Raw genomic sequence first — 25,194 nt, 5'->3', positions numbered from 1 at the left:
CCTGCCTCTTTGCTCCCATCTCTGCCTTCTCCAGTTCCTCTATTCTCCACTGCCAACTGCTTGTTCATAAACTCCATCTGCCCAGTAGAAGACCAAAGCAGTCCTACTGTCATCACTTCAGTCCCTCCTGTCTTCTCAGTTCATAACCTAAACAATGGCCAGGAAATGGGAGAAGAATTCTGAGTGTGGTTTTACTGAGCAGTAGCCTCATGGTGACTCCGTTGCCTCCCCTCCAACTGTCAGCTGGAAGGGATAGACACTGCAATCTTCCTTGCCCCCCTCACCCCCCCCACCCAGGGCTGGGTGTTGATGGCATGCAAGGTGGGGGTGGGGATAGGGTGGCCATGACTCTGTTACAGAAAATAGAGTAAAGTATGCATACGTACATAAAGTGTAGCAATTTGAGGATGAAATCGCTCCAGAATGCATTACTACTTTGGTTACTGTCTTTGAGCCAGAAAACTAAACTTGTCTATATGTAAAACAAATCTAAGTTTAAGAGACCATTTTCCTCCTTTCTGTGGGATTGCTGGTATAATTCCCAGCCTTTTTACAAGCTTACCATGGCATTTCACCTTAAATCAAATTAATGAATTGTTCTCAGATATGGGGGCTGTGGCTGACAAATCCATACTACTATTGCAAAAGCCACCATTTCCCATTTATACTGTAGTTGGTGTGAAAGAAAGCACAGTTGATATATTCACTAGTGTTACATTTATTGATTAGAAATGTGTGAGCATTTTAACGAGCTCGATTCTGAACTTCTGGTCTGTGACTAGCATCCTAAAGGGAGGATGAAAAAAGGAGTAGGAACTGGGAATGCATGAGGGTAGAGGTGGGTATGCCAGAGACAGGGAAAACTGGAAGGAGAACAAGGAGAAAGTAGGAATAGGAATGCAATCCACTATCTAGGGCAGAATGAGGGAGGGTGAGAAAGGGAGACTGAAGAGCAGAGGGATTGTCTGGGGACTGAAATACAATAGAGCAAATCAACATAGGGTCACTATGGATGTAGTTCTGAAAAACCTTTGTGGCAGAGGGACATCCGGGGAGGGAGGAAAGACTATAGAGTATGGGAAAGAAGAAGAGAATGAGTTTGGGAGGAAGGAGGAAGAAACTTGTGGCTGCAACAGTGCAGACGCAGACTGCAACAGCAGAAGATGAGAGTGACTATGTGCAAAGGCTCGCCAGTGGGAGAAGTAACAAAGAATGAGGCTCTTTTCCAGCAGTCAAAGCTGAGCCTCTTAAGTAGGGTGTTCTTTAGACCAAAAGGTAAAAGATAAGAGGAACAAGGCTCATGTTTTGGGGGGGGGAGGAGGGCGAATATATACTCAGAATGTGTATACTTGTCCTCAGAATCTCAATACTGCATTCCCCCAGGTAACTTTTAGGTACTATTGCAAGGAAACTCAGTTTTTGGTCAGCACTGACCTTTTGTCCTAGCATGTCTGAGTGTTAAAAGCTGAAACTGGTTTTTGTTGTGCTGTTGATAAGTCACCATAATGGAGAGAAAGTTTCACACGCTCCTTAGGGTGCATTCTTCCCATCATTTTTGCTATATTTGCCCAAAATGCTATAAGTAGAGCCGGATGAATAGTGGCCCTTTTCGGTTCATTGGCAATTTTGAAAAGTAAACTTTTTTTTTTTTAAAGAATTAAAAGGTAATTTTGAAACAAAGTATTTCAAACTGAAAAATGAAAATGTTTCATTTCAGTTTTTTCAGATTTTTTGTCACCTTCAAAGTGAACAATTTGGCAAATCAGATACAAATGCATAAAATGTTTTGGTGTCACTGATTCTACATAGTCACCAAAAAATGTTTTGTCCAAAATAAATAAATAAAATTCACACAGCTCTAGCTGCAAGGCCTGCCACAGTGCTAATTGTGTTCAGGTTTGAGAATCTAACCCCCATTTCTTGTATTGGAAGGTATAAGGTCACTTGCTGGTTTGATCTAGGGTAAATGGTGGATTCTCTGTAACTTGAAGCCTTTAAATCGTGATTTGAGGACTTCAGTAACTCAGCCAGAGGTTATGGGTCTATTACACGAGTAGGTGGGTGAAGTTTTGTGGCCTGCAAATGTGTAGGAGGTCAGACTAGATCAGTGTTTCCCAAACTTGGGACACCGCTTGTGTAGGGAAAGCCCCTGGCAGTCCAGGCCAGTTTGTTTACCTGCCGCGTCTGCAGGTTTGGCTGATCGCAGCTCCCACTGGCCACGGCGGCCAATACATCCCTCGGCCCGCGCCGCTCCAGCAGCTCCCATTGGCCTGGAGCAGCGAACCGCAGCCAGTGGGAGCCGCGATTGGCCGAACCTGCGGACGCAGCAGGTAAACAAACCGGCCCGGCCCTCCAGCATATTTGTAGCATATTTGTTCTGCCCTCATACAAAATGTTAATTTTCAATTAATATCTATTGTCAGGGAGCTAATAACGTATAGCAAATTTGACAAACTGTTTAGCTCCTCCAACGAAGGTGTATTCTGTTTCCTGTTTTTCAGGTCCAGTTTTAGGATATTATCAGGTTTAAGTTTATTTTCCCATTCTATTATTTAAGTTGGCGCTTACTTTAATTCCAATATATATAATCCCTTTATCTTTCCAGTTACAATTCCAGTCTATGAAACAAACATTGATGCACCTATTTTGAATTAGAATTGGTTCATCTTTACATAAAAGAAGCTATTTATAAGAGGGTCACCTCTGCTACCTTGATTCTGTGGTTCCTTCCTTTTGCAGCAAACTCCTCACTAACCAGGGAAAACCATGAAGGTCCATATCCTAGTAGCTCTAGAGGCCCTAGGCCATCAAAGTTTTTCAAAGCTATAATGCTGCATTAATAATGAAGAAAATCTCAGCAGGCTTGATTCTCAGTTATGCTGAGGCCCCTCTACATTGCCAGAAGGGCCTTAGTGTAATGTGGAATTCAAGACAGTATATTCAGAACTCTGGAAGGTAAAATACAGCCAGCCCCAACGCCTCAGGATTTACCAAGGGACAGCTTTTAAAAAAGAAAAAAAGGTTTAAAAGGACATTCTTATTTATGTGCTACCTGACAGCAAGAGATAAATTTTATCAGACCCAGAGGTAAATCTCAGAGTTTTTTCACAGGTTTTTATAAGAAGACTGCCACAGTATAATAATACAGGAACAAATCCCACAAGTCTTCTCCTGCCTGTGTTTTGTTACTGACAGAACAGTTTATACAGTGGACATAATCTTATCTGAAAAAGAATAAGTCAAATTTAATACAGACAAGTAACTACAATCAGTGTTATTAGACTATAATAAAAACATCAGAAGTGGAACAATGGCACTATTTGGAGATAAATCTCTCAGCTCAGTCTCAGGCATAAGAACAAAGTAGCAACTACTAAAAAGGACAACAGTAGCATGTTACCTTAAAATCAAAAAACTTTAAGTGAATATTCTCTATATTAAGAAAAGAGAGTATATGTGAGTGAGTGAGAGAGGAAAAAAATTCAGAAGAGCAGGAAAGTGTTTGAGAAGTCTACAACTCCACATTAACTCTCAAAAACTTGAAAGTAAATTTACGGAACACATGCTGTCTTGACCAATGAAATAAAGGTTAGTCAAGTATGACTAGGGAGGCAGATAGCCAGCAGACTATTTTATGTATTTCTAATGCTGTAGAATTACTCGTCAGGGACAATGAAAATGAAGGAGAGCTAAGATATGAAGTGGCAGTTGTACACAAAAGTAGAGACAGAAGGCACAAGTACAGATGCTTGAAAACATTCAGAATTAAACCAGCGGTGAAAGTCAAGTCAGTACAGTGCTCTAAATCTCAGGTGTACATGAGAGAAATGAGTAAGCCTCACAAATACTTCTTGGGGGTTGTTAAAGCAGAATAGCTGTCTCAGTGGAGAAAATCTGCCCTTTTAGCTTCCAGATTTATGCTACAAAACAGCTGTGTATAACAGAAGCAGGGCAAAACACAGTCTGAGGAAAGAAGGATGGATTATCTGGAACAGGGACGGTTTGAGCAGCTGTGACAAGGCCCCCGCAGAAGAAAACAGTGTTATGTCTACAGAAATTTTGCTCAGGAAGCTGCTGGGTCCTTCTGTGGAGGGATGGAGGCAGCTGCAGAGAAGTGTTCCTTTTGTAAAGGGGGGAAACATAGGGAGCAGAGTGACTGGAGAAACCACTACATGCGTCACAGGATAGGAAGGGGACAGAGAAGGAGCAGAACAACCCTAAGTTGCAGTTTTTTCACAAGATGGGAGGCAGGAAGCATAGTGGCCTCAGAGCTGCTGCTCCTTTAAGAAGGAGAGGGAGCAACAAGCAGAGCGTCCTGGCAGAAGGGGAAGCAGCAGAGCCCTACAAAGAGATACTTGAAGCAGAAATGATTGATCTGATTGGGGAGGGCAGAATTAATAAGAGCATACTTGACTGAGAGGAGGGAAGATGTGACAATGGAAATCAAATATGCATAACTTTGGGGGGAGGTATTTTTCACTTGGGATAGTAGGTATAAGCTTTGGAGGCCCAGATTCTCACTCTCTCTCCAGGTAACATGAAAATTGAGTGTACAAACTGTGCCTCATGATGACCAGTGAAGACAGTCAGTCCCTGACTATCCCCATCTACACCATATATATTGATCACTCTTTAAAAACATGTGGAAGATACCAAGATTTCCAGCAATGCTGTGCATGTGTCAATGTTACTTCTGAGCGTCACTTTCATCACCTGCTTTTGGGGGTAAAGTCCCTTTCCGTGGCTGGAAAAACATACTATGATCCCCAAGAGGCATGAACTCCTAGAGTCTCCTTTAAGGAGAACTTCCACATGCATAAGTTACCTGTGAGAGCTGGAATAAGACACATAACAAGTTGGTGGGCAGGACTTCAGCTAGTGACCAAGGGTGGGATCCACAAAGGTACTTAGGTACATAACTCCATTTTTAGGCACCATTGCAATTCACAAAACTCCCACTTGGCTGCCACCTAACACTGTAGGAGCCTAAATTCATTTGGCACCTAAGTTTTTTCCTCTGGGCACACACACTGCAACCTCATTCTAGGTGCCTGGATACCTATCCCCTGCCTGAGCACATGCACTGCTGCCTCATGCTAAGTGTCCAGACATCTCCTGCCTAAGCCACAGAGTGTTTCACAAACCAGAAAGATAGGAATTCAACTGGCCAAGTTGTGTATGTGGGCCTAGTCCAGTACGTGATCTCTGAGTATGCCTACCATAATCGGGCCCCTCCGGCAAGGTCACACAAAGACAGCTGTGTGCTCAGGAGGGAAAGGGAAAACCTCCCATGTAATCTTTAGCCTAGTGGATAGGGTACTCAGCCAGGAAGTGGGAAATCCCCAGTTCAAGTCCCCTCTCCTACTGAGGAGAAAGCAGGTCCCTGTTCAAAGCCTAACTCTCATGGGAATGCCCTAACCTTTGGGCTATAGAGTCATTCTTGCACTCTCTCTCTCTGGCCCAATTATTATTGTTTAATTAAAGTGGAACAGCTTCAATAGGAGAGATTGAAGGTGCCTGCATCAGAATATTCTATAGCCCAGTGATTAGCATTCTCACCTGAGAGCTAGGAGACTCCTGCTCAAATCCCTTCTACCCTCAGGTGGAATACTTGATTTGTGACTATCCCACATCTTGGGTGTGTACCCTATCCACTAAACTGTAGATTAGACAGGAGATCCTCCCACCTCCCTCACCACTCCCCCCCAGCTGTTATGATTAGGATTCCACATGCAACTTAGGCAGCTGAACACCTATGTTCCCTTACTTCATGGATCACTAGCAGAGTTAGGCTCCTCCATGGAGCCCAAACTTAGGTGCCCATCTTTGAGAGAAGGGCAGTGCTTAGCACTCACCCCTCTGGTTGGGGTCTCCCATTAGCTATTCTAGGCAGCTTCCCACCTAGCATGCTGGCTTTGTGGACTGAAAGCTAAGGCACCGCTCTCTTCATTCACTGTATAGAGAGCCTAAGCCTCTAATTTAGGCTTTGTGGATGGCAAAGGTATTCCTATGATTTTCTAGGCCCCTAAAAGTTTGGCATCATTAGGCTCCACGCTGCAATGCCTCCTTCCCTTCATGAATCCAACCCCAAGTTACTGACTGCTTTAGAACTGCCAATGATCCAAACATAGGATCCTACCCAGACACAACAGATGGGGATACATGCACTTGAGACACACACAATTTGATTTTTTTGCCTAGTATATCTGTTGGGCATTAAAAATAAATCTGTGCAGCATATATTGGCCTAACTTAGCAAAACATGCAGTGGCATTTACCAAATCTCTTCTTGCTTGACAATCAACTAAGGTCAATAATGGATCAACTGGCAAATTATCCCATATGGCAGAAACCCACATGACGGAGGAAATTCACAACATAACACTTTACCTAGGCTATATTCCCTGTTAAAGGTATATACATATATGTTTACATACACATATTTTTCCTAAGCAGTCTTAAGTCTTTTGTCCCTCTAGAAAGAGCCTACCCCAAAATTGGAAAGTCAGCGATATGCAAGTTGCCTAGTCTCTGAGATATATTCCATATTGTAGGTGAAATGATCAAATACGTAAGTGATCCAAATAAAAATACAGTCCTGGGCCTCTAAAGAGTCACCTGTCTAGAAGAAGAAGAGGGATACAATGTTTAGGCTGTGGAACTGCATTGATCACTTATTACCCTTAGATTAGTAAGAATGAAAAAGACAAAGAAAGACCGATTATATATTTGTTTTTGTTTTTCATAATAAATTCTTAATCTAAGTTATACTATATTACGAAGTAATACAATAGCTCCCCTATTGCTCCTTTGGCATGTAAAACTGGCATTAGCAAGGTTGTGGCAATTTGAACACCAAAATGTCAGGATTTAGTTATTCTATTAGGTACTGCCAAATTAAATAGAGAATTCAGGGCTACTTTTCCCCTCCCCAGAAATAACTTCACCCTGTCTAATGGAGAAAATAAAACATTTAAATTCATGGTATTTTGTACTCATTCTGGGTACGTCTAGACCAAGAAAAACAGTCAATTTTAGACTGACCTACAATGCCCTACACAATCTCATCCTGCCTGACATCTCTACTCTCTTTTCCTCCTGTTCCCCAGTCACCTCTCCCTATCACTCACTTCATCTTTCTCATATCTTCTGCCAGTTTGCCCTTATGCTTGGAATTTCTTTCACCACGGCTGATTGTCCCTCCAACAATTTTTTGGGAGGCTGCATGGTCCAGCACATGGATAGGGAGCCAGAAGACCTGGTTTTCTATTCCTGTCTCTGACAATGATCTGTTGTATGACCAGGGGCAAGTCACTTAGCTTTCTTCACCTTAGTTTTCCCACTTGTTTAATGAGGATAATAACTTGTCTGTCTTTATACAGTGCCTTATGAATGATCTAGAGATTACCCAAGTGTTATGCAAGGGCTAAGTATTATTAAAACATTTTTGAAACCCATTCTCAGGAACCCTCTTTTTCCATTATGTCCTCACCAATAATCTTTTTTTGTTCATCCCTGCCTTCCTAAAATATCATCTTGCATTTGCTTGCCTTGGGTAACTTAGATTGTAGGCTTCTAGGGACATGACATGTGTTTTATACTGTAAAAGTACAGTGTAGTAAAATTTATTTGCTATATAATTTATTAATATCAACCATTATAAACCACAGCAGCACAGAACAGGAAGAGACAAGACTGGGCATGAAACAAATGAAGTAGTATTTTTTTTTTAAAAAGTGTATAAAGCAAGTGCTGATGTGACATAACTTTGAAGTAATTTGGGGACAGGGGAAATGGGGTAAATTCAGCCTTTAGAGAATTGGTTAATGTTTGCAAAGTGCTTTGGGGGATGAAAAAACTATGTATGATCATTATAGCAACAGAGCATCTCTGAAATTAAATATCTGAGGCTCACAACTGCCACTGATCTATGAAAATGTGGGTCTTCAGCTCAGCACATCCACTGCATTTGTGATAGTTATTTACTATTGTCCAAGTTCTACCTTTAGTGAAATCTGTGTAACCCCATTTAAGACAACAGAGTTGCATAGGGAGAACTGAGGGAGAATTTTCCATAAAAATGGAGTTGGTGTGAGAAGAGTGCTAGGTTTTCAGAAACAGGTGGATTTTAGTAATATTTTGTAACTATATCACCTTCCAGTCTAGGGTACCAAGGCATTTAATTAATAAAAAGAGTCACAAGCCAAAAGGAAGACTGTATTATCCTCATTTTACAGAACAAAAACAAAACAAAAAAACACCAGAGGCAGAGACCAGGTAAATGGCTTACCTTATCAAAAATCAGACAGCAACTCTGTGGTAGAGCTGAGAACAGAACCTAGATCTCTTAATGACCTAGAGGTACTTTAACCTCTAGACCACAGTGCTTTGCAACGAATGAGTTGCCTGTGTATATCTGAGGTCAAAAGGACCAACTATCATGTTATGCAGCCAACCATAACTGGAATGACTCCAGAGCCACTTCATATCTTGCAAAGATCTTTCTGATTGTCTCTACACATTTTTCAGTTGCAACAGAGATCCAAATGCAAAACCAAGCAGTCTAGTGCATCATAAGGATTTTCATTAATCTACATGCATTATGTAGGTCCGCAAGTCAGTGAGGGTTGATCCAGCAGTCCATATTTATCCAAAATTGCCTACTGACTTCTAAAAGCAATAACATGTGCATCCAAGGAGTGTGAGGTCCTGAATGGATCACTGTAATTCACTTACCAATAAATCTTTACATCTAGAATACCCATTTTCATCATGACTGGAGATTATAAAAAAAAAGATCTCACATCAGTATTTCTGGGCATGTATTAAATTTTACTTGTTTAAATTAAACATATGTAATCTCTTAACGCTTTTTATGAGACAATGAAACAAGTTGTTATTACCCAAAAAGTTGCAATACATATTGTTTAATATTGAGAGTTTGGACCATCAGCTCAAGAGCAAGCTCCTACATCAACCAGAATTTAGAGTGCTCGTGAGGGAGAGAGAATCTCATCTGTTGCACACTCTCATGAGCCTGCAGGCACACTCAAGAAATAGCATGGACAGGATCTGAAAGGGCAGTTCCTCAGCTAGATGGAAGATCACCACAAAGCAAAGTCTTTGTGATTGGAAGGAGAAAGTACGGAAGAATACTGGAGCGCTCAAAAGGGTCCTGTCCCACTAGGGGAAAGAGTGTTATGGAGTGAACAGCTAAAACAAGTTATATGGCAGGCGAATGCTTCCAAGACTTAGATGGACAGGGTTATAGGATGATCTTGTTTGACAATAGAAAAAATATAGAAACTCACTCATATTCAAAGCTGAAGGGAAATCAAAAGACAGATCTGCCTAAACTTTAAGTTAAGTTTAGACAACAATAAGAACAATACAAAAAAATCATATAATTGGTCCTTTTCATCTAGTGTCTTTGTCTCAAAAAGTGGACAACACCTTAACCAATTGCAGACTGAGCTGCACAGATTTGGAGTAGGATCAGACTTTTGCTGACCTCTGCGGACACTCAAGAAACATGAGTTTGGATTACCCACATCATTAGTTTACATAACTACAACCTGTCTTGAACACTATTTTGTCCCTTTTATAATCCAGCCAGATATTTGTCTTTATTACCTCCCATGGCAATGAATAAAGTCTCTCTCTCTTTAAAAACCAAATACCCACCCACCAACATGGTTATACCAAATCTGTTGTACAGAAGTGAAATGTGGGCACTGAGGAAGGCTGAAGAACACCAGACTGTGGTGTTCAATTCTCATCTTATTTTTCAGGATCAATCTTCTTCTCCATAAGTACACTTTAAAGGCCGTTACAGCAAAAATAAATAAGAATAAAGTATACAAGCCAAATACACAATTTAAGAAAATATAAACAACTACCAAGAAAAGTGAACACATGATATAAAAATCCCAGTAAGATCCACTTTAAACACAAATTAATGAAATATGCCAAAAGCAAAATGAAAGAAATGCTACATTATGTTACTTCTACTCATTGGGTCTACACATCAGTAGATATTTGTATCACTGTGGAAATAGCAGATGCCGTAATTTAACACAGCTTTGTGACAATGGTATACTGCTGTAGAAAGAGGAAAAGTAATCCCTCTGCTACCGAAGGCACATAAGTCTCTGTTGCAAGTCACTGAGGAATATCACTGTAGATTGGAATAAACTCATTTCAACAGAAGATACACACTTACTTTCAGAAGCTATAGTAAAATTAGACAGCCGTTTTATCCAAGTGTTTACAGTTCCTATTTCAAAGGCAGTGAGATAAATATTGAATACAGATAGTTAAACAGCACATCCAGAAAATTTTAACAAATTTCTTTAAAAAAAAAATTAGGATGGTACAGCTGACAGATCAGCGCATTTTCTTAATTTTACTTCTAGTAAAATTCCCTTAATTTGTTGGGACCATCTGACATTTTATAGCGCAGATATTACTGAATGTAAAGTTTTTGAAAACTATACAAGCCCAGTCAGTGACAATCTCTCCCACCACTCAAACTGAAGATAATTGGTTAATACAGCATCCAAAGCCCACTGAAGTCAACGGGAGTCTATTAACTTCAGATCAGACCCTAAATTAGCAAGACATTTAGTAAAATTTATGTCAAATCCTGCCAAGTCTACCCATCACAACCAACTCCAATAGTTAATCAATTAAAAAAAACTTTAAGACAACTCTCTTCTCTCACAAAACACACATATTGTGTTAAATTAGTTGATAAACTGCATCATATAGCATGTATGTACATATGTACTTACAAAGGATACAGTATGCACTATAACTTCATCTTATTGATTTAAGAGATATTTATTATTTCTCAATGGTGGTAATTTTTCGTAACTGCCCACTAGCATTATCAGAATATTGTAACAATTTGTCTTAGATCTGCCCTTCCAATAAAATAGCACCAAAAAGAAAAAGCAACTATTATTGAATTAATTATTAAAGTCATATGAAATGTTATAATAATTTGCTACACTTCTTTTATTAAATGTTACTGCATCTGCAACACACAACCTTTATTCACATCTATATTTCCTAATTGTTAAAGCAATCCAAGACTTTGTATTCCATATGTTACAGCTTTCTCTGTAGGCCAATAAAACTGAGTGGAAATAGGCAGCGTGTCTGCAAGCAAATGCTTTTTTACTAGATCTTTTTACACCTCAAGTGTTAAGTCTTGTTTTACCTTAGCATTAGCTTCTTATTATAGATTTAGTCTTGGAAAAAAATGTAATCTCCTTAAACTACATGTAATTTAAAAAGGAGGCTGTTAGCAGGCATAAAACATTGCATTCACTTAAATAGAGCAATTTTGAGCATAAGAAATGGAAAACGTCTAACACACATTCAGTTTTGAAGTCAGCAGAAGTTGGCGCAATAACAGATATTACCTCACCCACCATGTCTCTCACAGTTTTGGCCAGTTAGCTATAAATAACAAGTCACCTATTAAGATTAAGTGACTTTCATATGTCACTTTCAAAAATGTAGTATAGTGTATTTCTGATACTTGAACAAGTGTGTTTGGGTGTCCTCTAAACTATATGGTATTATCTACCTTGAGTCTAGTGCCTTAAGTTTGTAACTACCATAAAGTTATTCTACCTCAGTTCAATTCTTTCAGAAGTGTAGTTATCATATCTATATATTAAGAAGCACAAGCTTCCCAGAAAGATCAGCATCATTAGTTTTAGCTAAACCTGAACTGGATCACACTCAGCACATCTGCACATTTACAAGCACAAATTCCCCAGATGTCATAAATTACTATCTTTACCACTTGTCTCCTAAAAGTGTTGACTTAAAGAAAGTGCTGTGAACAGTGGAGATGGTCACAGCATGAGTTGTCAAATGAACTAAATTCAATTGCATAGGATCAGTTAGATATATGCATAAACTAAAAGGGCAAAATGTCAACAATGTTAATGCTTGTGTCCGTTATAGGAACATTACTGTAACCTCTCAGTGATAGAGATACAAAATAGCATTAGTTACGTTTACTTACAATGAATATCATATATTCAAGTTTGCGTGTGTGCAACAGGCAACACTATATTTGTTGTCCATTTCCAAAACACATGCAAGTCAACAATGCACAAATTGAGAGAGTCATTTCACCACTCCTGAATTACTTAAATAACCAAAAATGTATGCAGACAAAAATATAGACATTTCAGCTTCCAAACTTTAATTAGAGAAGAAAACATCAATTTCAGGTAATTTGTTAAATAACCCTTAAAATGCAGCTCAGCAGTGCAGATGGCATGTTTTATCGTCCGTAGGGTTGGAAATTATCCTGTTTCAAGTTTAAAGGTGCATCAGCTGGTCTAATCAGTTTTGCTACCACTAACATTTTCAAAACCACCCTACATAGTAGTATGTAATTTACATTGTAGTAAGTTCTGCTTCCCAAAAACAAACAAAATACCAACAAGAGTTTCTAAGCTAGAAGTGAAAACAAACTCAAATATTGTTTAAAAGTAGGGCCAGAGTCACAACTGCTCACCCAGGTTGATTAGAGAGACAGGTGGGGGAGTAATATCTTTCATAGGACCAACTTCTGTAATTGAGAAAAACAAGTTTTCCAGCTACACAGCTCTTCTTCAGGTTTCCTCACCCACCTGGTCTCTCTAATATCCTGGGCCCGACAGGGCTACAACTATACTGCGTACACTCACTTTGATCTCAGTTTCTACTCCCTTTTTGACTGTGGTTAAGATGTTTGATATATATTTCATATTCCATATTTTTTGTTATACACAGTGAACCATTTCCTCTTTTGGCACGGAGAAGTAGCTTTCTTTCAAACTTTTACAGACGGGAGAAGATTTGAGACCGATACTGTACAAACTATTAGTTTATAACGTTTTTTCCTAGGTGGGCTTCCTTGGTCCATTACTGTCATTTCTCTCCCAGAAAGGAAATAACACGTTCTTTAGAGTCCAAGCTTCCCCATCCCCTTAGAAGCTGTGACAGCTGTCTGGAAACACCAGTGATTATATTACTGCCCATAGTTTGCATCGGGATACGTGTGCGCTTTGGAAGAGGAGATGCATCCCAGCCTGGAATCTGTGAGCAGCTCAGCGAGGTATTAGTCATTAAGCTCTCACACTTCAACTTCCAAGCGGCCAAAGTGTCCTCCAACGTGGGCTCTCTCCCCGGCACGACCCGCTGCCTGCCTCCTGCATTAGCCAGAGGCTTGCATCTCTGATCCTACATCCAGCCCTATCCGACCCCCTCCCGCCGGCACGGAGAGCAGCAAAGCCAGACCCTTGACAGCTGGGTTTCCTTTCACACGCTCGCCTAGCCAGCTCCATTCACACACCCCCACACCGGCTGTTTATCCGAGGCAGCTTCCACACGTGCACCGGGCTGTACTTACAGAGACACCGTGCGGCTCGGCAGCAGAGAAGGCTGCAAAGTTTCGACCAACTCCCCTCCGCTGCAGACAACTTTGATGCGGACGGTTTGGCGGCCGGGCCCCTTGGAGCGCTCCGCCGTGCAGAGGCAGCTGTCAACGATCAGGTCCGGGCAGTTCCTGCTGGCCCAGGAGAGCCCCGCCAGCGCGGCCGCCAAGCAGAGGCAGCGGCAGAGCCCGTGCATGGTGGAGGAGCGGACGCCGCGGCTCTGCGCTGCTCATGGCAAGCTCCGCGCACAGCCCGCTGCGAGGGCGGCTCGATGCCCGCCCCGCCTCCTGCACTGACCCGCTGCCAGATCCCGGGGCGCCCCCGGGACAGGGAGGGTCTCCCCCGCCTCCTCGCGGCAGCCACACCGGGCGGACCCGCGGCCGGTCACTCCCAGCAGGAGCCTCAGCGCCGCCCTCGGCTCACCGGAATAAAACTCCCCCGAGGAGAAGAGAGAGCCTCCCCCCTCCCGCCGCGGCCTGCCAGCGCGACCCGCCCACAGCCAGGCTCCGCCAGCAGACCCGGGCAGCGCCCCCGGGCTGAGCGGGCGAGCCGGGCTGCAGCTCGCTCGGACCGCGCCTGGCGGGGCGCGCTGCCTTCTGCCCCCCCAAGGGGTAGCGCCAGCGCTGAGCCTGGGCTGGTGCTGCACAGGGCGAGCCCCTCCGAGGCAGTGACAGCGTGAGGCTAAGGGGCACCGTGGGAACCCAATTTTCAGCCAGCCTACTCCTCCCCCTCACAGATGTGGGTTTGGAGACCGGAACTGAGTGGGGAGATGCCACTGGGAGTATCCTGACCATGCGTTTGTGGTTAAGGAAGTGGACTAGGACTTTAGAGATCTGGCTTCATTTCCCAGCCCTGCCACTAATTTCCCTTGCGACTTTAGGCAATTGGCTTCATCTCTCCATGCCTAGTTTTCTATCTGTGAAATGGAGAGTATAGTTAATTTTAAGTTCAGACAAGGTTAAGTTCAGCTTCGCTTCATCAATGTTACCAGTTACTACAACCGCTGCCACAGAAAAGCTTACCGGTGTTGATGCATTAGGGCAGCATAGCAAAAATACACAGAAGCTCAAACAATAAGAGACTGTAAGATATAATGTTTACTTTCAACATACATGTACTCCAGAAAGCCATGCAGAGCTGAACAAACTGCCCTGGGGTTTAGTCAAATGGTGTTCCAAATCTACCCCTGTTACTTTGGCCAGCCCCACATGCTCTTTCGTTCCCTTTTTGTGAACACTCATGTAAACGTGTTTGCTCACAGACAGCCAAGGTTAGGTGGCTAGCAAAGATTAATTTAAATCAAGAAACAAAGATCCCAATCCTGCCCTGACCTCCATATGGGCAGACCTGCCCAAAGTCCCATTGGCTTCAATGGGGCTCCATGCAAAGGTCTCTTGGGTGTGGTTCATTCTCTCATTCCCCATAGATATGTGTAATGTATGTTTAACCTAGGCTGAAAATTGTTCACAATATGAGCAGTCATGATCTATTTTCAGACAATTCAGGAACAGAAAAGAGGGCTAACTTCTCAGCATAAATTACAATCAACAATTCATCTAGTTCTAGCTGAGAGTGAATGAAAAGACAGTTTGTAAAGAAACCCCAATCCTGCAATGAACTGTATTCTGACAGACTTTGGTACTCACAAAGAGCCTTATTTAAATCAATGGCCTGGAGCTTGTTGCAGGAGCTGGGTTACACATTGTAACTTTGTAGCATTTGTTACCGTAAATATAATACATAGCTATTATAAATGACTAGTTTTGAGGGCAATAGTGGTACAATAATATTCCCTAAAGGCAAGGGCTGTTTTTTGTGTGTGTACAGACCCTAGTACAATGTAGCCTTAATTCCTAATGTGGGGTTCTCGGTATTAATAAATAATCCATAATAGAAAAGTTACTGCTGTTGTGAAATATCATGATCAAGGTAACTTTATCCCTAGAGCAATATCTTTTGTAGAGTTTTTGCTTTAAAGGAGTCATTAATGTTACACCTCTTTTTAAAAGCAAAGTGCTGTAAATCTTAGGCCTGGTCTACACTACGAGTTTAGGTCGACTTTAGCCACGTTAAATCGACTTAAGCCTGGACACGTTTACACTACGAAGCCCTTTCTTTCGACTTAAAGGGCCCTTTAAACCGGTTTCTTTACACCACCTCGACGAGGGGATTAGCAATAAAATCGGCCTTAGGGGGTCGGAATTGGGTTAGTGTGGACGGAATTCGACATTATTGGCCTCCGGGAGCTATCCCACAGTGCTTCATTGTGACCGCTCTAGACAGCACTCTCATCTCAGATGCACTGGCCAGGTAGACAGGAAAAGCCCCGCGAACGTTTGAATTTCATTTCCTGTTTGCTCAGCGTGGAGAGCACAGGTGACCATGCAGAGCTCATCAGCACAGGTAACCATGATGGAGTCCCAGTCCCAGGATCGCAGAAGAGCTCCAGCCTGGACCGAACGGGAGGTACGGGATCTGATCGCCATCTGGGGAGATGAAGCAGTGCTCGCCGAACTCCGAAGCAGTAAAAGAAATGGCAAAACATTAGAAAAGATCTCCAAGGCCATGAAGGACAGAGGCCATAACAGGGATGCACAGCAGTGCCGCGTGAAAATTAAGGAGCTAAGGCAAGCCTACCACAAAGCCAGAGACGCAAACGGAAGGTCCGGGGCTGAGCCGCAAACATGCCGCTACTACGCGGAGCTGCATGCCATTCTAGGGGGTGCAGCCACCACTAGCCCAAGCGTGTGCTATCAGTCCCTCGCTGGAAACAGGGAAGCGGGTTCGGCGGACGAGGAAGATGAGGATGGAGAGAACATAGATAGCTCACAGCAGCAAGGAAGCGGAGAAACCAGTTACCCCAACAGCCAGGATATGTTTGTCACCCTGGACCTGGAACCAGTAACCCCCGAACTCACCCAAGACCCTGAGGGCACACAGGGGACCTCTGGTGAGTGTACCTTTGTAAATATTACACATGGTTTAAAAACAAGCGTGTTTAATGATTAATGATTAATTTGCCCTGGCAATCGCGGCCAGTACAGCTACTGGAAAAGTCTGTTAACGTGTATGGGGATGGAGCGGAAATCCTCCAGGGACATCTCCAGAAAGCTCTCCTTCATGTACTCCCAAAGCCTTTGCAAAAGGTTTCTGGGGAGGGCTGCCTTATCCCGTCCGCCATGGTAGGACACTTTACCACGCCAGGCCAGTAGCACGTAGTCTGGAATCATTGCATAACAAAGCATGGCAGCGTATGGTCCCGGTGTTTGCTGGCATGCAGACAACATCCATTCCTTATCGCTCTTTGTTATCCTCAGGAGAGTGATATCATTCACGGTCACCTGGTTGAAATGGCGCAATTTTATTAAGGGGACATTCAGAGGTGCCCCTTCCTGCTCTGCTGAACAGAAATATTCCCCGCTGTTAACCACGCGGTGGGGGGGAGGGGTGAAGTGACCATCCCAGAGAATTGGGTGTGTGGGGGAGGGGAGTTAGTTGGGTTTGTGCTGCATGTTAAACCTGAAATCGCAGCCCCTCCTTTTACATTGCAAACCCATTTTAAATGGCCAACCCAACGGGTGCTTGGTATGGTTAATGGGAGCAGTACTGTTTTAAAGCATCCCCACTTGTTAACAAGGTTAAAAAAGCCAAAAGACTGTGTCTTACCATGGCTGCCTGCAAGCTCAAATCTGTGGCCTGGCACTGCGTGAGTGATCTCTCACACCAAACCGGCAGGCCCTCAATATAAGAGGAAAAATGCGACCTTGTAACGAAAGCACATGTGCTGTGTGATGTGAACAGCAAAATCTAACGTGAAAGAGTGTACCCATTGTTCTCTAAAATGTATCTTTTTTAAACAACTCTCCCTTCTCCACCACCAGCTGCAAATGTTGCACCTTCACAGAGGCTAGTGAATATTCGAAGAAGGAAGCGAAGGACGCGTGACGAAATGTTCACTGAACTACAGACTGCCTCCCACGCTGACAGAGCACAGCAGAATGCGTGGAGGCAGTCAATGACTGATTTTAAAAAAGCCCAATATGAGCGAGAGGAGAGGTGGCGTGCTGAATCGCGGGCTGAAGAGGAGAAGTTGCGTGCTGAAACGCGGGCTGAAGAGGAGAAGTGGCGTCAACTTGTACTCAGAAAGCAAGAGTCGATGCTCCGGCTGCTGGAGCATCAAAGTGATATGCTCCTGCGTATGGTTGAGCTGCAGGAAAGGCAGCAGGAGCAGAGACCGCCGCTACAGCCCCTCTGTAACCAACAGCCCTCCTCCCCAAGTCCCATTGCCTCCTCACCCAGACGCCCAAGAACACGGTGGGGGGGCCTCCAGCCACCCAATCACTCCAGCCTAGATGATTTCCAGTGCAATAAGTTTTAAAGTTTTAAAGTGCACTGTGTCTTTTTCCTTCCCTCCTCCCCCACCCATCCAGGCCTACCTTTGCAATTATCCCCCTAGTTGTGTGCTGAATTAATAAAGAATGCATGAATGTGAAGTAACAATGACTTTATTGCCTCTGCAAGTGGTGCTCGAAGGGGGGAGGGTAGTAGGGGAGGGTGGGGTGGTTGGTTTGCAGGGAAGTAGAGTTAACCGGGTGGGGGGGGAGGGGCGGAGGGTTCACCAAGGAGAAACAAACAGAAGTTTCACTCCGTAGCCTGGCCAGTCACAAAACTGGTTTTCAATGCTTCTCTGATGCGCACCGCACCCTGCTGTGCTCCTCTAACCGCCCTGGTGTCTGGCTGCACGTAATCAGCGGCCAGGCGATTTGCCTCAACCTCCCACCCCGCCATAAATGTCTCCCCCTTACTTTCACAGATATTGTGGAGCGCACAGCAAGCAGCAATAACAATGGGGATATTCTTTTCGCTAAGGTCTGAGCGAGTCAGTAAGCTGCGCCAGCGCGCTTTTAAACGCCCAAATGCACATTCCACCACCATTCGGCACTTGCTCAGCCTGTAGTTGAACAGGTCCTGACTACTGTCCAGGCTGCCTGTGTACGGCTTCATGAGCCATGGCATTAAGGGGTAGGCTGGGTCCCCAAGGATAACGATAGGCATTTCAACATCCCCAATGGTTATTTTCTGGTCCGGGAAGAAAGTCCCTTCCTCCAGCTTTCGAAACAGAAGAGACTGCCTGAAGACGCGAGCATCATGTACCCTTCCCGGCCAGCCCACGCTGATGTCGGTGAAACGTCCCTTGTGATCCACCAGGGCTTGCAGCAGCATTGAAAAGTACCCTTGCGGTTTATGTAGTCGGTGGCTTGGTGCGCCGGTGCCAAGATAGGGATATGGGTTCCGTCTATCGCCCCACCACAGTTTGGGAATCCCATTGCAGCAAAGCCATCCACTATGGTCTGCACGTTTCCCAGAGTCACTACTCTTGATATCACCAGGTCTCTCATTGCCCTGGCAACTTGGATCACAGCAGCCCCCACAGTAGATTTGCCCACTCCAAATTGATTCCCGACTGACCGGTAGCTGTCTGGCGTTGCAAGCTTCCACAGGGCTATCGCCACTCGCTTCTCCACTGTGAGGGCTGCTCTCATTCTGGTATTCTGGCGCTTCAGGGCAGGGGAAAGCAAGTCACAAAGTTCCATGAAAGTGCCCTTACGCATGCGAAAGTTTCGCAGCCACTGGGCATCGTCCCAGACCTGCACCACGATGCGGTCCCACCAGTCTGTGCTTGTTTCCCGGGCCCAGAATCGGCGGTCCACGGCATGAACCTGCCCCAGTAACACCATGATTTCCACATTGCTGGGGCCTGTGCCTTGTGAGAGGTCCATGTCAATTTCCTCATCACTATTGTCGCCGCGCTGCAATCGCCTCCTCCTCAGCTGGTCCTGGTTTTGCTTTGGCATGTCCAGGAGGCTCTGCATATACTCCAGGACAATGCGCGTGGTGTTCATAGTGCTCATAATTGCCGCGGTGGTCTGAGCGTCTGGTCTGAAAAAAGGCGCGAAAGTAGTATCTGACGGACCAGGGGAAGGAGGGAGGGAGGGATGGAGGGAGGGGCGAGTGACGACATGGCGTACAGGTACAGGGAATTAAAATCAAGAAAGGTGGCTTTGCATCAGGGAGAAACACAAACAACTGTCACACAGAATGCCCCCCCCCCAAAGATTGAACTCAAAAGCCTGGGTTTAGCAGGAGGGAGGGGGGAAGCAAATGAATACAGAATAAATCTATTTTTTACATCTTAAGACGACGGTGCAGCATGACTGATAGCCCTTGGCATTTTCTGGGTGCTTGGCAGCAAATACTGGGCGCTTGGCAGTTAGCCTTCAGGTCTATTGCACCATCTGATACCCACTGCAGTATGACAACGATGGATACCAGTCGTAATATACTATCTACTGCCCAAAAGGCAAGGGGTTGCTGCTGTGTAGCAATCTAGCCCCACGTCTGCCAGCTCCATGTCTGCCAGCACCCAGATCGCCATCGGCCTCTTCTGGGTGCTTAGCAGACAATACTGGGCACTTGGCAGAAAATAGCATACTACGACTGATAACCATCATTGTCTGCCCGGGTGCCCATGATCGACAGCCACTGCAGTACGACGACGACGGATACCAGTCGTAATAAACCATCTTCTACCAAAAGGCAAGGGGCTGGTGCAGTGCAGCCCTACGGCTGCCAGCCCCACAGCTACCAGCATCCCGATCGCCGATGAAGGCTACCAGTCATGCTGCACTGTCTACCGCCAAAAGGCAGTAAGCTGCTGCTGCTGTTTAGCAATGCAGTCCCACGTTTGCCGGCACCCGGAAGACACATGGTGATGGTGAGCTGAGCTGAGCGGGCTCAATGCTTGGCGTGGTATGTTGTCTGCACAGGTAACCCAGGTAAAAAGGCGCGAATCTATTGTCTGCCGTTGCTGTGACGGCGGGGGAGGGGCCTGACGCAATGTACCCAGAACCCCCCGCGGCACTGCTTTGCATCATTCGGGCATTGCGATCTCAACCCATAATTCCAATGGGCGCCGGAGACTCCGGGAATTGTGGGATAGGTACCCATAGTGCAATGCGCCGGAAGTCGACGCTAGCCTCGGTACTGTGGACGCGGTCCGCCGACTTCATGCACTTAGAGCATTTTATGTGGGGACACACACAATCGGCTGCATACAACCGGTTTCTATAAAAGCGGCTTCTATAAATCCGACCTAATTTTGTAGTGTAGACATACCCTTAGAGAATAAAATGGGATGTGTCTGTTACATGAGGCATCTCAGCATCCTAATGGTTGTGCCCCTTTTTTTTCTTTTTTAAGGTAAAGAAAGCCTAAAAAGTATTTAAATTCATATATGAATTTTTAACCATGTTAGAAATTCAGGTCCACCCTGTATTTTTTTTTAAACATCTCTTGGGACAACTAGAGAAGTAATACCATGTGTATAAACCTGATTGAAAGAGAAGTGATTTTGTTAGAGTATTAAAACTCTGCTTTGCTTAGTGATTAAAAACAATCTAACTCACGGGCCCTACAAAGTATTGGATGGAAAGATCTTCAGTTAAGGGACAAGAACATTCACAGAGTACATCCCAGCTGTCTGCAAAGTCCTGCAGTAAGAACAGACTTGACATTCCTAATATTTAAGGTAGAAAATAACAGGTAAGTTCCTCTCCAACTCCCAAACAAACCAACCAACCTTTCAGGCCATTCTTATAGATAATAAAGCAGCAAAAACAAGACAAATCCACATTGCCTGTCGCCTTTAAACATTTATATAAAGTCTGATGCATATGATGTTTTACAAGCACAGATAAAATGTTTCCTGCCCCAGAGAGCTTACAGTTTAGACACACAGAACACAAGGTTACTGTGCATGTACTCAAAGAAAGCATACCTAGGTTTATCTTTCTGGCTCTAGTTTTCCCACTTAATTTGATCAGCTGCCAGGATTTTGAGTGTGTCATCTGTAGGAAATGCTTGAGGGTGTTGTTAAAATGAAGGTGGTGCCTCCTGTACAGTAGCATGAACTTCTAGCACAATTTGAGAAGCATTCAGAGGGTTAGAACAATGTCGGCCCAGCCCAACTCAGATTAATTTCCTGGAGCACAGAAGCAAACTCCGTTAGCTTTGCCTGAATACTTAAGGTCTGGAGACTTATGTGAGACATGGGAGCCTAAAACCATCTGGTTTAATATAATTTCTTTGCAGTCTAAATATGTGCCTTAGGTATTGGACAAAATAATTATCTGCATAATGAGGTAGACTTTCATGTGACAAACAGGTCAGGCCAGTATGGATATAGACAATAGGCAAACAAATAAATATGAATGTTTTCTATTTATTCTTTTTGCTGACCAGATTTTTATGTGCACTGAAGTAATCCTGAAACATACAAGTCTTACTCTGTGGCAGAAAGTGTGAGTTAAAAAGGGACATTTATAAATATCAAGTAAAGTCATGGATAGTACTAAATATTGAAATGCTGCTAACATGAGTGAGGGCAAAAAATTTTAAAAATGAATCAGACGTTAGCAAAATAGGCATTTCTCTGACTTGCAAGGTTACATTATACTTGGATCAGTTCACCAATCACAGACACAGACACACGTACCTGTTTAACATGTGTAACTTGGGACACTGCACAAGAGTTAAGTAACAAGAAGTGAAGAATGTTTCATACAATAGATAGGAAATTTAGAGAGGCACAATGTAATGATCTGAATTAGAATTTTGACAGGATTTCCAAAGAGTATGTTACTACTGGAAAAGAGCCATGGAAACTTTAATAGCCACAAGTTTGTTCTACCTCTTGTTCCTCCAGCAACCCTCTAACTGCTAGGGCACTGGTACTACGCCAATCAGAGTGAAGCAGTCAGTTACCTACATCACTTTCTGAAGCACCTTGGTATTTCATTACTGTTTCCCACTCAGGTACCAACCAGATCTGATGCTGTTTACTATAGCTTGTGAGTTCAGACACAATCACACCACACGGTCGTATGGCTACAAACCATAACAAAGGAAATGGGCAGAAAATGAGACTAAATTTAGAAAAAATGAGGAGTAAGTATCTGGGGGGCAGGAAATAATCCAGAACAGATTTTGAATTGGTTGAAAATAGTTGAATGCTGAAAAGATATCAAGAAGAGTGACAGGGAAAATGTAGAAGGAACATGATCCTGCAATAAAGTGTTTGGTGTGGCAAAAAATCCCCAATAAAACAAACAAACAAACCTCACACACATACCAACACACACATGATTTTTAACTTAATGTATAATGACTTCATGTCACAAATGAGGGATGTGATAGACCCTGTCCATAAACACCTAGACTAGAGCATTGCACACAGTAAGAATTGTAGAATCATAGAAATGTAGGGCTGGAAGGGACCTCAAGAGGTCATATAATACAGTCTCCTGTGCTGAGGCAAAACCAAGTGTATGTTGGCCATCCATTACATGTGTTTGTCTAGCTTGTCCTTAAAAATCTCTGCTGGCAGGGATTCCACAACCTCCCTTTGTAACCAATTCTAGTACTTAACTACCCTTATAGTTGGAAAGATTTTCCTAATATCTAAACTAAATCACCCTTGCGGTAGCTAAAGCTGATTACTTCTTGTCCTACCTTCAGTGGACACCGAGAACAATTGAACACCATCCTCTTTATAACAGCCCTTTACGAATTTGAAAACTGTTCTCAGGTCCCCAATCAGTCTTCTTTTCTCATAGCTAAATGTGCCCACCTTTTTAAACCTTTCCTCATAGGTCAGGTTTTCTAACCTTTTTCATTTCTGTTGCTCTACTTTGGACTCTCTGATTTGTTCACATCTTTTCTAAAGCATAGCGCTCAGAATTGGACACAGTATTCCAGCTGAGACCTCATCAGTGCTGAGTAGACTACATATGACACTACTATTAATACACCCCAGGGTATTAGATCTTTTTGCAACTGCATCATATAGTTGACTCATATTCAATCTGTGAGCCACTAAAACCACCAGATCCTTTTCAGCAGTACCACCACATAGCCAGTTATTGCCAATTTTGTTGTTTTGCATTTGATTTTTCCTTCCTAAGTAAAATACTTTGCATTTATATTTATTGAATTTCACCTTGTTAAATTCAGACCAATTCTCCAATTTGTCAAGGTCATATTGAATTTGAATCTTGTCCTCCAGAGTGTTTGCAATCCTTCAAGCTTGGTGTTTTCTGCAAATTTTATCAGCATACTCTCCACTCTCTTAGCCAAGTCTTTAATGAAAATATTGAATAGTATTGAACTCAGGACAGACCCCTGCAGGATCCTATTAGTTTCCACTAGCAAACCATTGTTAACTGCTCTTTGAGTACAGTCTTTCAAGCAATTGTGCACCCACCTTAAAGTCATTTTACTTAGACCACATTTCCCTAGCTTGCTTATAAGAATGTCATGTAGGACTTTGTCAAAAGCCCTACTGATATAAAGATATATCACGTCTACTGCTTCCACCTCCCTCCCATCCTCCAAGTCAGTAACCCTGTCAGAGAAGGAAATAAGATTGGTTTGGCATAATTTGTTCTTGACAAATCCATGATGGCTATTCCTTATCGCTATATTATTCTCTGGGTGCTTACAAATTGATTGTTTAATAATTGGTTCCAGTATCTTTCCAGGTATTGAAGTTAAGCTGACTGGTTTGTAGTTCTCCTTTTTAAAGATAGTTACTATGTTTGCCCTTCTCCAGTCCTCTGGGACTTCACCCATCCTGCATGAATTCTCAAAGATAATTGCTTCATCAGGCCCTGCTGACTTAAAGAATATTTAGATAAGTGGATGTATTACACCTGTTCCTTCCCTATTTTGGCTTGTGTTCCTTCCCCCTTTTAATATTAATTGTGTTGAGCATCTGGTCACCATTAATCTTTTTAGTGAAGACTGAAGCAAAATAGGCATTAAACACCTCAGCCTTCTTGACATTGTCAGTTCTCTCTCCTTTACCCCTAAGCAGAAAAATTTGCTCTTAAAGTATTTAAAGAACTTCTTATTGCCTTTTATGACTTTTAAGCACAGATCATGTCTGAAAGCACAATATGCTTTTTTGTCTTTAAAAAGTGATTTATCACAAAAATTGTGGTCAGGTGTTTCAATAAAGTTCAGTAAATGTGTCGCTGAGGTTAGAGTTCTTCTGGGAAAAAATGCTATTCTATTTGTTATGTAGCAGAATGGAGACCAATATATTGATTACATTTGAAATTGTGATTGTAGCTGGGCAATTATACACTACCAGAGGGGTAAATACAAATTCAGAAATATTTGGAGAAAAAACAGGATCAGGAGTTGTTTCCCAAGAATGAATTGAGCTTTTCCATGAAGCCATTAGAGTTATTGCAAAAAGCCAAATATAGATATCATTAAAATCTTAACACTGCCTTTTACTTGCTAAATGAACCTCAGCTATCAATAAGATCCCTTGCAGTGTGCACCACAAAAACCTGGAATAACATTTTTTCATATTTTATTACAAAGTAATTCATTCCATAACTTTCAGTTTTATTGACATTCTAAACATTCAAAGTAAAAATTTTTTTTTTCATTTTTCTCTCTTACTTGCATATTATTTATTTGTAACAGAGGAACAACTCTCCTGCATGTCCTAGGAGCTGCCCAGCAGAGCAGACTTCTTGGATTATGCACTTACTGGGGAATAGGAGGGACTGGGGTCATATAGCATCATGAAGGACAAAAGAAGCTGAAGCACTTGTAAGAGAAATGGGAGAAGTTAGAGGCTTGGCAAAGTGAGACCACTGCCACCTAGGAATCCTAA

General features: G+C 43.1%; 1 protein-coding gene across 2 annotated transcripts in view; it reads right to left on the bottom strand.

Annotated features, from left to right (window-relative positions):
* The window catches only part of ADGRA1 (adhesion G protein-coupled receptor A1), a 466,576-nt gene extending 452,657 nt beyond the window's left edge, over positions 1 to 13,919 (bottom strand). For both annotated transcript variants that reach the window (XM_026651172.2, XM_026651174.2), the window contains exon 1: positions 13,421 to 13,919. In XM_026651172.2, coding sequence (XP_026506957.1) covers positions 13,421 to 13,641 — 221 coding nt within the window. In that variant the 5' untranslated portion in view covers positions 13,642 to 13,919. The remainder of the gene's footprint in view (positions 1 to 13,420) is intronic.
* Between the last annotated feature and the right edge of the window lie 11,275 nt (positions 13,920 to 25,194).

This window comes from Terrapene carolina, unplaced genomic scaffold (genome assembly GCF_002925995.2).
Source record: "Terrapene carolina triunguis isolate 2854851 unplaced genomic scaffold, T_m_triunguis-2.0 Scaffold95, whole genome shotgun sequence".
NCBI lineage: Eukaryota > Metazoa > Chordata > Testudines > Emydidae > Terrapene > Terrapene triunguis.
The sequence above is the reverse complement of the archived record's forward strand: the minus strand, read 5'-3'. Positions and strand labels throughout refer to the sequence as shown.